The following is an 11,258-nucleotide window of genomic DNA, read 5'->3' on the forward strand; positions in this document are numbered from 1 at the left end:
GAAAATTACACCAATATGATCCCAACAGAAAACAACTTAGCAAGAGGCCCTTAACAAAAGCCTTGATTATTCTCCCCGTTCTTATTAGTACAACGGTCATGCAACCAACAAAGAAAATAAAAGCCCAAAGAGTCATGCAGCAGACATGGGCTATCTTCTCAAAAGAAAAAAAAGCAGACATGGGCTAAGGCCCTCACGCATCTAACTTATAAAGGATGAAAGGGTTCGTAGTCACAACCAAGGTGGCCACGTCGCCTTTAATTCGCCATGAACAGTACTCATGCCACCGCCTGTTATTTTCATGCCCCGCCAGGGGCGTTTCCGTAATTTCGCATCCAGGCGTATAAAAGGCAGCCTCCCCCGTGGAGAAGACCTAGCCGCCGCCTCCCGTCCCAGTCGCCTCCTCCTCCTCCTCCTCCTCTCTCTCTCTCTCTCGCTAACCCCTCTCTCTCCCCATAGCGCCGGCCAGTTCCGGCCAGCTCCAGCCCACGCATCTCCCCCGTGACCCCCGCCTCCTCTCCTGCGCCGCCGCCGGAGAAGCTCGCCGCCGATGCCGGTGACCTAGCCCTCGCGTCTCCCCCGCGACCCCCGCCTCCTCTCCTGCCGCCGCTGCCGCCGGAGAAGCTCGCCTCCGCGCCCACAAGTCTCGGATCCAGGGCGAGGAGGGGTGGATGAGACGGGGGAGGAGGAAGAGGAGAGAGTGGGGGCGTCTGGGGAGGAATATCCCCGCCGCCTCCACAAGTCGAGGGGGATGGGCCTGCTCGGGCTCAGCCTGTGAGATGTCGACCGGACCAGCGGCGATGGAGGAGAAAGGCCGGGCAGGTGCGTGCAGGCGGGAGAAGCTGGGGGCGCTCGTCGGTTGGGGAGATGGCGACCACCTGAGCTTCTCCGATTGACCTAGACAGGGCCACGACAGCATAAGCAAGGGTGGGGGCGAGCAACCCTCTGAAGCCGGTAGCAGCCGTGCCCCTCCTCCTCACCTTCGCTTCTTCCCTCCTCCTCTCCAATCTGTGATGCCCATCTGCGTCCTTGATTTTCCAGTTTTCTGATAATCTAATTTTGATTCTCATATTCTGGTTACTTGTGGAGAGTAGAAGAAGAATTTTGAGAATGAGATTGATAAAGATGAACAAGGTGAACTCTCTCTCTCAAATACAGTCACGCTTGATGTTTGATTTTCCTGTGTAAGAGAGCACGTGACATGATTTTGTATTTCTATTACCCACTGACAAAAGCTAAATTTGTAAACGGAGGTTTCAAAAGTGTTTGTTTTAATCTTGTAGTCTGACAGAACAGTACATGTTGGTCATGCGAACAGAGGATGTTCTTCATGCCTCTGTATGAGCTAGATGTCATAATTGTACATCCACCCTCCGTTTTCCCATTTAGGCATGTTTATCCGCGAATTAGGTTTTGAAGAAAAAAACTGATTTAGGAAATTAGTAATCAGCCATTACCATTCATTTCGTCAGAAAGCATAGGTGTTTTAAATGTCTGCATGCCCCATACAATAGAATTTATAATAGATAGTGTTTTTTAACTTCTCATTATAGCCTCAAGTCGGCTAAGAAAAGTGATTATGCATGTCTTACAAACAAATTGACATCATTCTTGTTGGTACAAGATACGCCCTACCACAGATATTACCTGCTATCATATGCTGTAGAGTTACTAAACTCTGAGTTCCTGGATAGTATAAACGGATGCTTGATTGGTACATCTGCACATTGTCCTGTGTACTCATTCTAAACAGACCAAATTCAGGAATCTAACGATGCTTTACAGTTAATCCTCTCAAATTAAATACAGTGAAATCAAACAATTTAATAGCTTGGCTGTTTGTTTCCAGGAAGTAACGGTCAAGGAAGAAGAGTTAGATGCCTCTGAAGATGTTGATGGTAAACATATGTCTCGGTTTTGATATTATACACGTTGTCACGCTAACTTTTGAACCCTTCTTAATTATCACATATGTATAGACTAGCCGCTTTGTCACAAGCATGGCAGCTTGCTCAACTATCTCCACTGCCTGCATACAGCTGTTTCAGAACAGCGTCGATCAACCCAGGTTTATGTTTCCTTTCCAAGGGCGTTCGAATATAATTACCATCCATCAATTACAGATGTTACCAGTACTGAGTGTGTGCCTTATTAGTTTGTTCTTTACTATAGAGTTCAGTTGTAGAAGAACGAAACGAAGCACACATCAGGAAGTCATGCTCTTTCCAACAACAACAGCAAAAGTAAGTGATGATTCATGTTTATCTCTGATATGGTTGTTTCCTCCCATAATAAAGTATATGGGAATCTGGGCTTGCATATTAATATATCTTCAGATGCTTTGTTTTGGGAAGTTGATAGAAATCAGTGGTTGTGCTTAAGCTTCCGTTCTTTATTTACCTTCTAGGAATAAATTCAAATGATTAGTATATGCATAGCAGTGTAATGCAAGTGATAGCTGTGGTAAGGCCCAAGTGAGTAGCACTTCTCCGACCGATTTGGTTACCAATTTAGTTGTTGAGGCTTTCCTTCATGTGAGGTGATTTGTGGCTTTTGTTTCTACGATTAGGCGCATATAAGAGAACTTGAGGAAGAAGTGAAGCTCCTCAAGAACCTTTCGCACCCCAATATTGTGGTTAGTAGATGAAAGATCGATTACATTTTAGATACTCTATACTTGACTGCTAGACTGCAGTTGTTTGATCTACTTCCTGTGATTTGAGAAGAGGTACCTCGGGACTGTCCGTGAGGAAGACACACTGAATATCCTGCTGGAGTTTGTTCCTGGAGGGTCTATCCAGTCGCTTCTTGGAAAACTCGGTTCATTCCTGGAGGCAGTAAGTAACCATCAATCATGCGGTTTTCTGTGATTTGACTTGCAGAAGAGAAACTGATTCGTTGCGTATTTTGATCAGGTCATTAGGAAGTATACTAGGCAGATTTTGCAAGGGTTGGGATATCTGCATAGCAATGCAATAATACATAGAGACATTAAGGTAAAAACTCTGAAGCCTGAATATACTAGAATCTTTGTGTCATTGATTGTTTGGTTGTGCTAATTATCTTGGTGATCATGGGATTGTTTTACAGGGTGCAAACATTCTTGTTGATAATAAAGGCTGCATTAAGCTTGCCGGTTTTGGGGCATCTAAGCAAGTTGCCAAGTTGGTAAGATTGATGTTCAATATGCTGTTAAGGTCGAGTATAATAGCTTGGAAGAAATAAAACCTTCATGTGCTTGTCAAGTGATCAAAACAATAATTTACAACAGAATAGAAAATGCTAAACCTTTCCTGTCTAATTATGCCATCAGATTATGGATTCTTATTTATTGCTCTTGACTACCTGTGTGCATGAAACATGAAAGTGTGAGTTTGGTTCCAAGCAGGCTTATGGTAATGTTCTCTGCAGGTATTTGCATTATAGTTCCTGCATAATCTCTTGGTAATGAAGCGTTGTCCGGGGCGCTATCTGGAATACCATCTCTTTCTAATGCGGATGCTACCCCGCTACAACAGCCTGCTTTAAATGACCAGCGATAAATGCCAATTATTCATGCGCCTCTCTTGTCCCATTGATGAACTTTGAACTATACACTACCCATCTATATATCTATGTATTTGTTACTATAGCGATGGCAAGGTAAATTAAACCATCTGTTGAGTTCTCCACTCCATGCTATGTTAGATCCATGTGATATATCTATGCCAACTGCGTTCGCTCCTTGTTGTTCGGGTGACAAGCTTTGTGCTTTTGTGGCCAATATACATAAGAAATTCCCATTTATATTGCTCTGTATATGATCGTTAATTAATATACACTATTTGTAATACAATCCACATTCCATTAACTTCCATCTACATCTCCTACTTACTCACTACTATACTTGGCCATCCCTCGGGCCGGGCCAACCAAAGCCCGACGCAAAAAACCTAAGCCTGGCTGTCGGGTCGGGCCAACCAAAGTCCGATGCAAAAAAACCAAGCCCGAGCTCGGCCTAGCCCTGCTGTCGGGCCCGAGCCCAGCCCGTCGGGCCTCGGGCCACAGGCCGGGCCTCTTCCTTAAAGGCGAAAACAACGGGCCCGGGCCTGCCCTGGCCAGTGCTTCGGGCTCAAAACCTAGGCCCAAGCCCAGCCCATGGACAAGGTCAGCCCGGGTCGGGTCGGGCCGACCGGGCCGGGCTGCCCATGGCCAGGACTACTCACTACCATCATCGCTTCTAATTCGCTTCTTGCGCCATTTGGCGCAACCAGGTCATCTAGTGACACGAACAGGCAACAGGAACACAACGTGCAATCGACAAACACGACAAGCGCGGATAGCAGGCAGCGACAAGAGATCAAGATGTTTACACGATTTTTTAGCAATTAGATCTTGTAGTGGAAAACTTAGATATGAGATACTATTTCACATCTAGATGTGAGATACTATTTCACATCTAGATGTGAAATAGCAAACCGGATTAAAAATAGGGAAACGTTTCACGACGGTGCGCCGGACGAACCTTTTAGCCGGTCCCGTCCACGCGTGGACGCATCCAGCGACTCGGCTAGCGACACGTAGGATGGGGGGCCCGCCCACGTGCTCTTCTTCCTCCTTTTTCTCTTCTCTGGCCGTTCGTCTCCGCCTCTCCTTTCTCTGCCTCCTTCTCAGGCCCTGCTGCCATGGTCAACCGCGCCGCCCGAAGGCCTCCCAGGACGCCGTCGCCACAGGAATCGACCGATCCGGCCGTCATCAACCAGATCCGCTTCTGATTCGCGCCATCGGAGCTCTGCCTCGGAGCTGCAACCGTCCATGATGGGGACTACACCCCTCGTCGCAATTTTGTTGGAACCGACCGACGTCGAGGTTACAACCATGGTGGTTTTTTGCTACAACCGACGAGCCTCGGTGCTACAACCTCTCGGCGAAAAATTGCTGGAACCAGTGGACGTCGAGGTTGCAACCATGGAATTTTTTTGCTACAACCGACGGGCATCGGTGCTACAACCTGCATCTTTTTTTGCTACAAACAGTCATGGCGAGACGACATACGACGATTTTTTTGTTACAACCGTTGTTGATTTTGCTACTACCGGTGATCATTTTTGCTACATCGGTGATGGCGGACGACACGGTCGCTGGCATGGCGTGCTACAACTAGGCAAGAGGAGCTGCAACCATGGCCACAAGAGCTGGAACCGTCGTCCAGCAGAGTTGCAACGGCGGTCCGGTGGAGCTGCATTTTTTGCTTCAACTGGTAACATGAAAGGTACAACCGGCACTCATTTAACCACGACAATGAAGTGTGGCCGGCGGGGATGACGCACGATTTGTTTTTGCTGCAACTAGGCACCGGTGAGGGTCACCGACGACGACGGCGAGGGTCGCGGCGACGACGACACACTTTTTTTTTGCTGAAACAGGCAACCATGGAAGCTTCCACCAGCGTGGGATTTTTTGCTGCAACCATGGGCGGACTCCTGGAACTGCGGCTTTTCAGGAACGAGGACGGCGAGCGGCGGCGAGCCGGCGAGGTCATCAGCGTTGGGGGTGGTCGGGAGGAGGGGAGGCGGTTCTATGGCGCGCGCTGTTCGTGCGGATCTGGTGTGCTAGCGGGTGGGAACGAAGGAAGAGATCGAGGGAGGGAGGAACAAGATGACTAAGAGCAGATCTAACGGTCTGCTATAGCTGTAGCCAGTATCGGACGACTGCGGGCTGACCGGCCCAAATTTGGGCCGGTGCGCCGGCGCAGATCAGTCCCCTTAAAAATATCGCCGATGAAAGTAACCAGAAACACTGGAAAAAAATGTATGTGGACAAGACGTGACCTCGCGTTGGACGCATGGTTGGCACATCCACAAATTCGGACGGACTCATCCTAGTGCCACCCTTGGGGTCGTGCGTTGGCAACCCTGCCCGTGTCTTTGTTGCTCCAAACCTCGCTCCATGAACTTCCGACTTCCGCGGCAATTCCAGTTTTCGGGCTGACACCGCCTGACACCGCCTTTTAAACGCGCCATTACGGCGCAGCACCAGCCACCTCCACTCCTCGTGTTGATCCATTCCCGTGCCTATTGCCCTTAAAAACGACCACCCATCTCCCTCCCGAGCCCCGACCTCATCGACAAGCTCCACTCAACCGCTTCTTCCCACTCCACCCCTCCCAACCTCACTGGTACTGCTAGCTTCCACTCCATTGCTTCTTTCCACTCGCCTGGTATCCAGCGCATCACCATCTTCAAGATGGCGTATCCCTTAATGCCGCAGGGCGCGACGGCGTTGGAGATCCCCACCGACCGGCCGGCCTTCTACGAGTGTTTCAAGTCCTTTGGCGTCCCCGCGGCCGCGACCGCGTTCCGCCTGGTGACTCCGCCGACGGAGACAAACGCGTCGCGCCCAGAACGCATCACCATCTACAAGCCTCCTCCCCCTCCCGGGATGGTCTACTTCGCCAAGCGCTTCGCGTACGCCTACATCACCCCGGCGACGGCCCCGTGCCGCGCCGACCCGGGCGCCTTCATCCGCCGGGTCTTCCGCACCCTGGCGCTCGACCTGCCGCAGAGCCTCGAGCTCCTGCCCCCCGGCCACGGCGCCGACGCGACGGTGCGCTTCCGCACGCCCGACGACCGGGAGGCGGCCATGCGCCGGCAGCCGTTCGAGCTCGACGGCGCCACCGTGAAGCTGGTGCGCGAGGGGGAGACCAGCAACTGCTCCCGCGCCAGGAACGACTACGTCGCCCACGTCGCGCTGCACGACTACCCCCGTCGAGCAGCGCACCCAGAAGGAGATCGGCGCCAACTGCGGCAGGTTCGGGTTCGTCCGCGAGATCGACCCGGCCTGCTTCGCGGCGCCCGATCTCGCCACCGTCCGCGTCGTCCTCCAGCTCGAGGACCCCCGAGAGATCCCCCGCCACGTCCGGATCAGGTACCATGGTGGCTCCACCAGCGTCGTCCCCGTCGAGATCGTCAGGCTTTGGGACCACGCACACTCCTCCGACGCCCATGGACAGTACGTTCCTCTCTTCCACGCCGCGACCGCGGCGGCTTGACAGATGTCAGATAGGATCATCAGTTGGTTGCATTGTGTGCTGCATCAACCCCGGCTGCGGCGGCTTGACAGATACTCCTATATAGGATCATCAGTTGGTTGTGTGCTGCATGAATTTGCCATTCCCAATCCCAGCAGCAAGCAGGTCACTTCTCATCTCCGTAGCTATATTATGCCTGTGCGTCTGTTTAAGCCTTGGTTCATTGTATGATAGTCTCGGTGGGTAGTACTTCAGAGAAGGTGATGCTCGCTTAGTGTTGCTTTAAAATTATCAATGCTCCTTAATTTTTCTCCAAAGATATCCGCATGGATAAGGACCGCTGGCTTCTGAGATAAAATGGATAAGGAGCCGTTTTGTATATTACTTACTGCCGTTTAATTACTCTCCATGTATATCTGCACTAGACAAGCACTCTGCTCATAGTTCTAAAAACCGGACCCGGCGATTCCTGCGGTTCCTTAAGTCTGGTGGACCGTTTGAGTAATCGAACCAGGAAAACCCGGTCGGATAGACGGTTTTTGAAAAAACCGGTAAACCGGGCATTTCAATGTTGATTCTAGAAAAAACCCTCGATTGACTTGTTTTTGTGTGTACAAGCTGAGGGTAGAGTCGGTAAAAAAAATCTTTTTATACGGTTTCAGCCCATTAGGAGTTTTCTCTCTCGATTTTGTCCACAGAGACAAAGCCATCGGGCACCACCGCCCCCTGTGCAGCCACCCTTGCTCGGCGTGGTGGCGCGGCGACCCAACCTCCCCCTTGCCGGTCCGGCTCCGCGCGGCAGCAACAACACACTTTTTTTTTATGATGTATATGAATATAATTAACATGTAGGTACTGGTTGTGATTACACATTTTTTTTCCTATTGATTGGTGTATAATATAATTTTATTGCTTAAAAAGTCCACAATCATACCGGTGAACCGGCAGTCAAACCGGTAAAAATCTGAACAGACGGTCTTGCGGGTTCGACTACCGTTTCGTTCGGTTTTTAAACTATGACTCTGCTGGGTAGTTAGTACTGAATGCACTCGTTCAATTACGTGTGGGGAACTTTTGGCTCAAAGAGGAGATCGATGACATGCACCTACAGAACGGAAAACCTGTTTGGCTTCAAGAAGTTCGAAAACGATGACGTCTCCAAGAATTCACGTGTTTTTTACAGTAGAAGTTAGCAAACGCAAAGATTTAAATAAACACGTGAGCATGAAATGCTATAGAAAACGCACAAAACACTGACATCTTTTTAAGTGGTGCGTCATGGTGCATATATCAAACTTCAGATGAAAAACAGGATCGTTTTGTCCGATCTTGTATTAATTAAGATGCGTGCTTGGGTGCAGTTGGAGGAGCGGCTGCTAGAACTCTCATTACGTACTCCCTCTGTTTCTTTTTACTCTATGTATTAGATTTCTAAAAATTCAAACTTTATAAAGTTTGACCGAATTCACTTTTGCTTCGGTACACCCCCCATAATATAAGGATGGCCGAGATCGCACGGTACCTTTTCATAATCAGGGGTACGATCGACATATTTAGAAAAGTCTTCCCCGCCTTCCCGTATACGCGTACGTCTTGTTTTTTTCTCCGCTGGCGCACCCTGGACGACCCGCAGCCCACGTACCCTTTTTTTTCTAAACTGATGCAAAAAATAAAATGCGGCGACAAGGATTCGAACCGGCGCACTAGCGGTCAAGTGTGCCACGCCATAACAACCACGCCACGCCCCATTCTGCGATAAAGTACATTTTCTGAAGCCTTTTCTTCTTTCCTTTTGGTCTTTTTCTAATTCGCGCGCTAACTGGGAGCTCCTAATCCGCGCGCATTAAGCGCCGGTTGGCACTTCTGGCGCTCGCAAGCGACGGAAAGCGGGCCGGCCCAAAAAAAGGAGGGCGCCCAACAGAAAAATTAAAATCTAATTGGCTCGTGCGCCGTCACTCGATCCGCCGACCTCCTGTCTCAAGTTAAACCGCGCTAGCCACTCGGCCACAACGGCACATCCAGTAGGCTACATCACTTAATTACCTTTTTAGGTTCTTCTTTCCTTTTTCGTTTTTTCATTTTTCTTTTCTGTTTTTTCTTTTTTCTTCCTTGCATGATGAATTTTCCCAAACTCGTGAACTCTTTTCAAATGGATGAACTTTTTTCAGTTTTGATTGAAAAAAAGTTCATCGGATTTGAAAAAAGTTCACCAATTTGAAAAAGATATTCATTGGATTTGAAAGAAGTTCATGGGATTCAAGAAAAAGTTCATCACATATGAAAAAAGTTCACTGATTCTGAAAAAAGTTCATCAAACTTGAAAAAAAAAGTACTTCGGAACCCCCTCCAGTAAATCGAAACCGTGCTGGTATCACATGGTGTACATGAACGCATGCATGCAAATGCACGAAAGTGTGCACACATGTGGGCACCGCCAACGTAGGCCACCACGCAAGGATTGAACGAAATCAGACACCAAACCAACGTTGTGTCATGTCCGGCCACTGCTTCGTGGCTTTTTCACCGAGAAAATCGTAGAAAATGCATTGAGCGTGGGAAAAATATGCTAACTGGCGTGCGTGATGCCGATGGTGATGCCAGCGAGTGGAAAAAGTTTCGGGCCATTTGGCGAAGATGAAAAAAAGTACTTCGGAATCCCTCTCCGGCAGATCAATACGTTGCTGGTTGCACAAGATCTAGGTGATCGCATGCATGCAAGTGCACGAAACTGTGCACACATGTGGGCACGACCAACGTAGGCCACCACGCAAGGTTTGAACGAAATCGGACACCAAACCAACGTTGCGTCACGTCCGGCCATTGTTTCGGGGCTTTTTCATCGGGAAAATCGTGGAAAATGCATCGAGCGTCAGAAAAATATGCAAACTGGCTTGCGTGATGCCGACGGTGATGCCAGCATGTGTAAAAAGTTTGGGGCCGGTTGGCAGAGTAAAAAAAAAGTACTTCGGAACCCCCTCCGGTAGACCGAAACCGTGCTGGTATCACATGGTCTACGTGATCGCATGCATGCAAGTGCATGAAACTGTGCACACATGTGCACACGGGCAACGTAGGCCACTACGCAAGGTTTGATGGAAATCGGACACGGGCAACGTAGGCCACTACGCAAGGTTTGATGGAAATCGGACACCAAACCAACGTTGCGTCACGTCCGGCCATTGTTTCGGGGCTTTTTCAATGAAAAAATCGTAGAAAATGCATTGACCTTCGGAAAAATATGCAAACTGGTGTGCGTGATGCCGACGGTGATGCCAGCGTGTGGAAAAAGTTTGGGGCCGGTTGGCGGAGTCGAAAAAAAAGTACTTCGGAACCCCTCTCCGGCACATCGATACGTTGCTGGTTGCACAAGGTCTACGTGATCGCATGCATGCAAGTGCACGAAAGTGTGCACACATGTGGGCACGACCAACGTAGGCCACCACGCAAGGATTGAACGAAATCAGACACCAAACCAACATTGCGTCACGTCCGGCCACTTTTTCGTGGCTTTTTCACCGAGAAAATCGTAAAAATGCATTGAGCGTGGGCAAAATATGCAAACTGGCGTGCGTGATGCCGATGGTGATGCCAGCCAATGAATAATGCCCAGTGCTCCAGAGTCCAAGTCCAAGCTGGCTCATCTAGTTCACACATCTCCAGGTTCCAGCTTCCAACCCTTGAACTACACACATACAACTCATGTAAAACCTTTGCTGGTTGAGTCAATTCTAAGCTAGAGCAAGTAACATGCTACTACAAGGAATTAATGGCATGTGGGGGGTACTGCTGCCTGCTGCTGGATCCACCATACGGCAGGAACAGGAACTGCAAGCTTAGTAGAGATCCAATCTTTGGCCAGTGCAAGAAACAAAACTGAAGCAGAGAGAGCATTGGGATTTATGTACAATTAGAATTTATTTGTTTTCTTGGTACCAAGCACAATTAAGACCACTCTAGAACCACCACCTGAATGGCGAGCGTGCAGTGTAACTGAACACAAACATCCATCTACTGATGAATGGCAAGTACAGCACCACCGTTGTACATCTGAACACAGGTGAAGACCACATGAATTCCTAGTGGGGACTGAACCGGAAGTGGACAGTGAGGAGTACCTGACGGATCCGCGGCGGCGGACGAGTTAGGTCAACGTCGGCGTCTTGGACGAGTGTTGTACGCGCCGTGGGACGTCCGGGTGGTTACAGGCGGCGGACGCGGCGTCGTTGCAGAAGACGGCGACGTCCAAGAC

At 49.4% G+C, this 11,258-nt stretch overlaps 1 protein-coding gene across 4 annotated transcripts; it reads left to right on the top strand.

The window, feature by feature from the left end:
• The first annotated feature begins 413 nt into the window (after positions 1 to 413).
• LOC123117390 (mitogen-activated protein kinase kinase kinase ANP1-like) lies at positions 414 to 3,684 on the top strand. 4 transcript variants are annotated; one of them, XM_044538160.1, is made up of 8 exons: positions 414 to 1,134; positions 1,850 to 1,898; positions 1,980 to 2,243; positions 2,570 to 2,635; positions 2,727 to 2,837; positions 2,916 to 2,996; positions 3,091 to 3,168; positions 3,412 to 3,683. In XM_044538160.1, the coding sequence occupies exons 2-8, from the start codon at positions 1,878 to 1,880 to the stop codon at positions 3,424 to 3,426; spliced, it is 636 nt and encodes a 211-aa protein (XP_044394095.1). In that variant the 5' UTR covers positions 414 to 1,134; positions 1,850 to 1,877; the 3' UTR covers positions 3,427 to 3,683. The 4 variants fall into 4 exon arrangements, with proteins under 4 accessions (XP_044394095.1, XP_044394094.1, XP_044394093.1 ...); XM_044538159.1 differs by having other exon boundaries at positions 415 to 954; positions 1,095 to 1,134; positions 3,091 to 3,684; XM_044538158.1 differs by having other exon boundaries at positions 415 to 1,134; positions 3,091 to 3,684.
• The last annotated feature ends 7,574 nt before the right edge of the window (positions 3,685 to 11,258 follow it).

The sequence above is a fragment of the Triticum aestivum genome, chromosome 5B (genome assembly GCF_018294505.1).
Source record: "Triticum aestivum cultivar Chinese Spring chromosome 5B, IWGSC CS RefSeq v2.1, whole genome shotgun sequence".
Lineage (NCBI taxonomy): Eukaryota > Viridiplantae > Streptophyta > Magnoliopsida > Poales > Poaceae > Triticum > Triticum aestivum.

What these genes read in the sequence shown, in the direction of transcription:
- LOC123117390 (XM_044538158.1), top strand. Translation starts at nt 1,878, where the DNA reads ATGCCTCTGAAGATGTTGATG. An exon ending in TGCCTCTGAAGATGTTGATG is followed by an intron (nt 1,899 to 1,979) that starts GTAAACATATGT and finishes ACATATGTATAG; the next exon opens with ACTAGCCGCTTTGTCACAAG. An exon ending in TTTCGCACCCCAATATTGTG is followed by an intron (nt 2,636 to 2,726) that starts GTTAGTAGATGA and finishes TGATTTGAGAAG; the next exon opens with AGGTACCTCGGGACTGTCCG.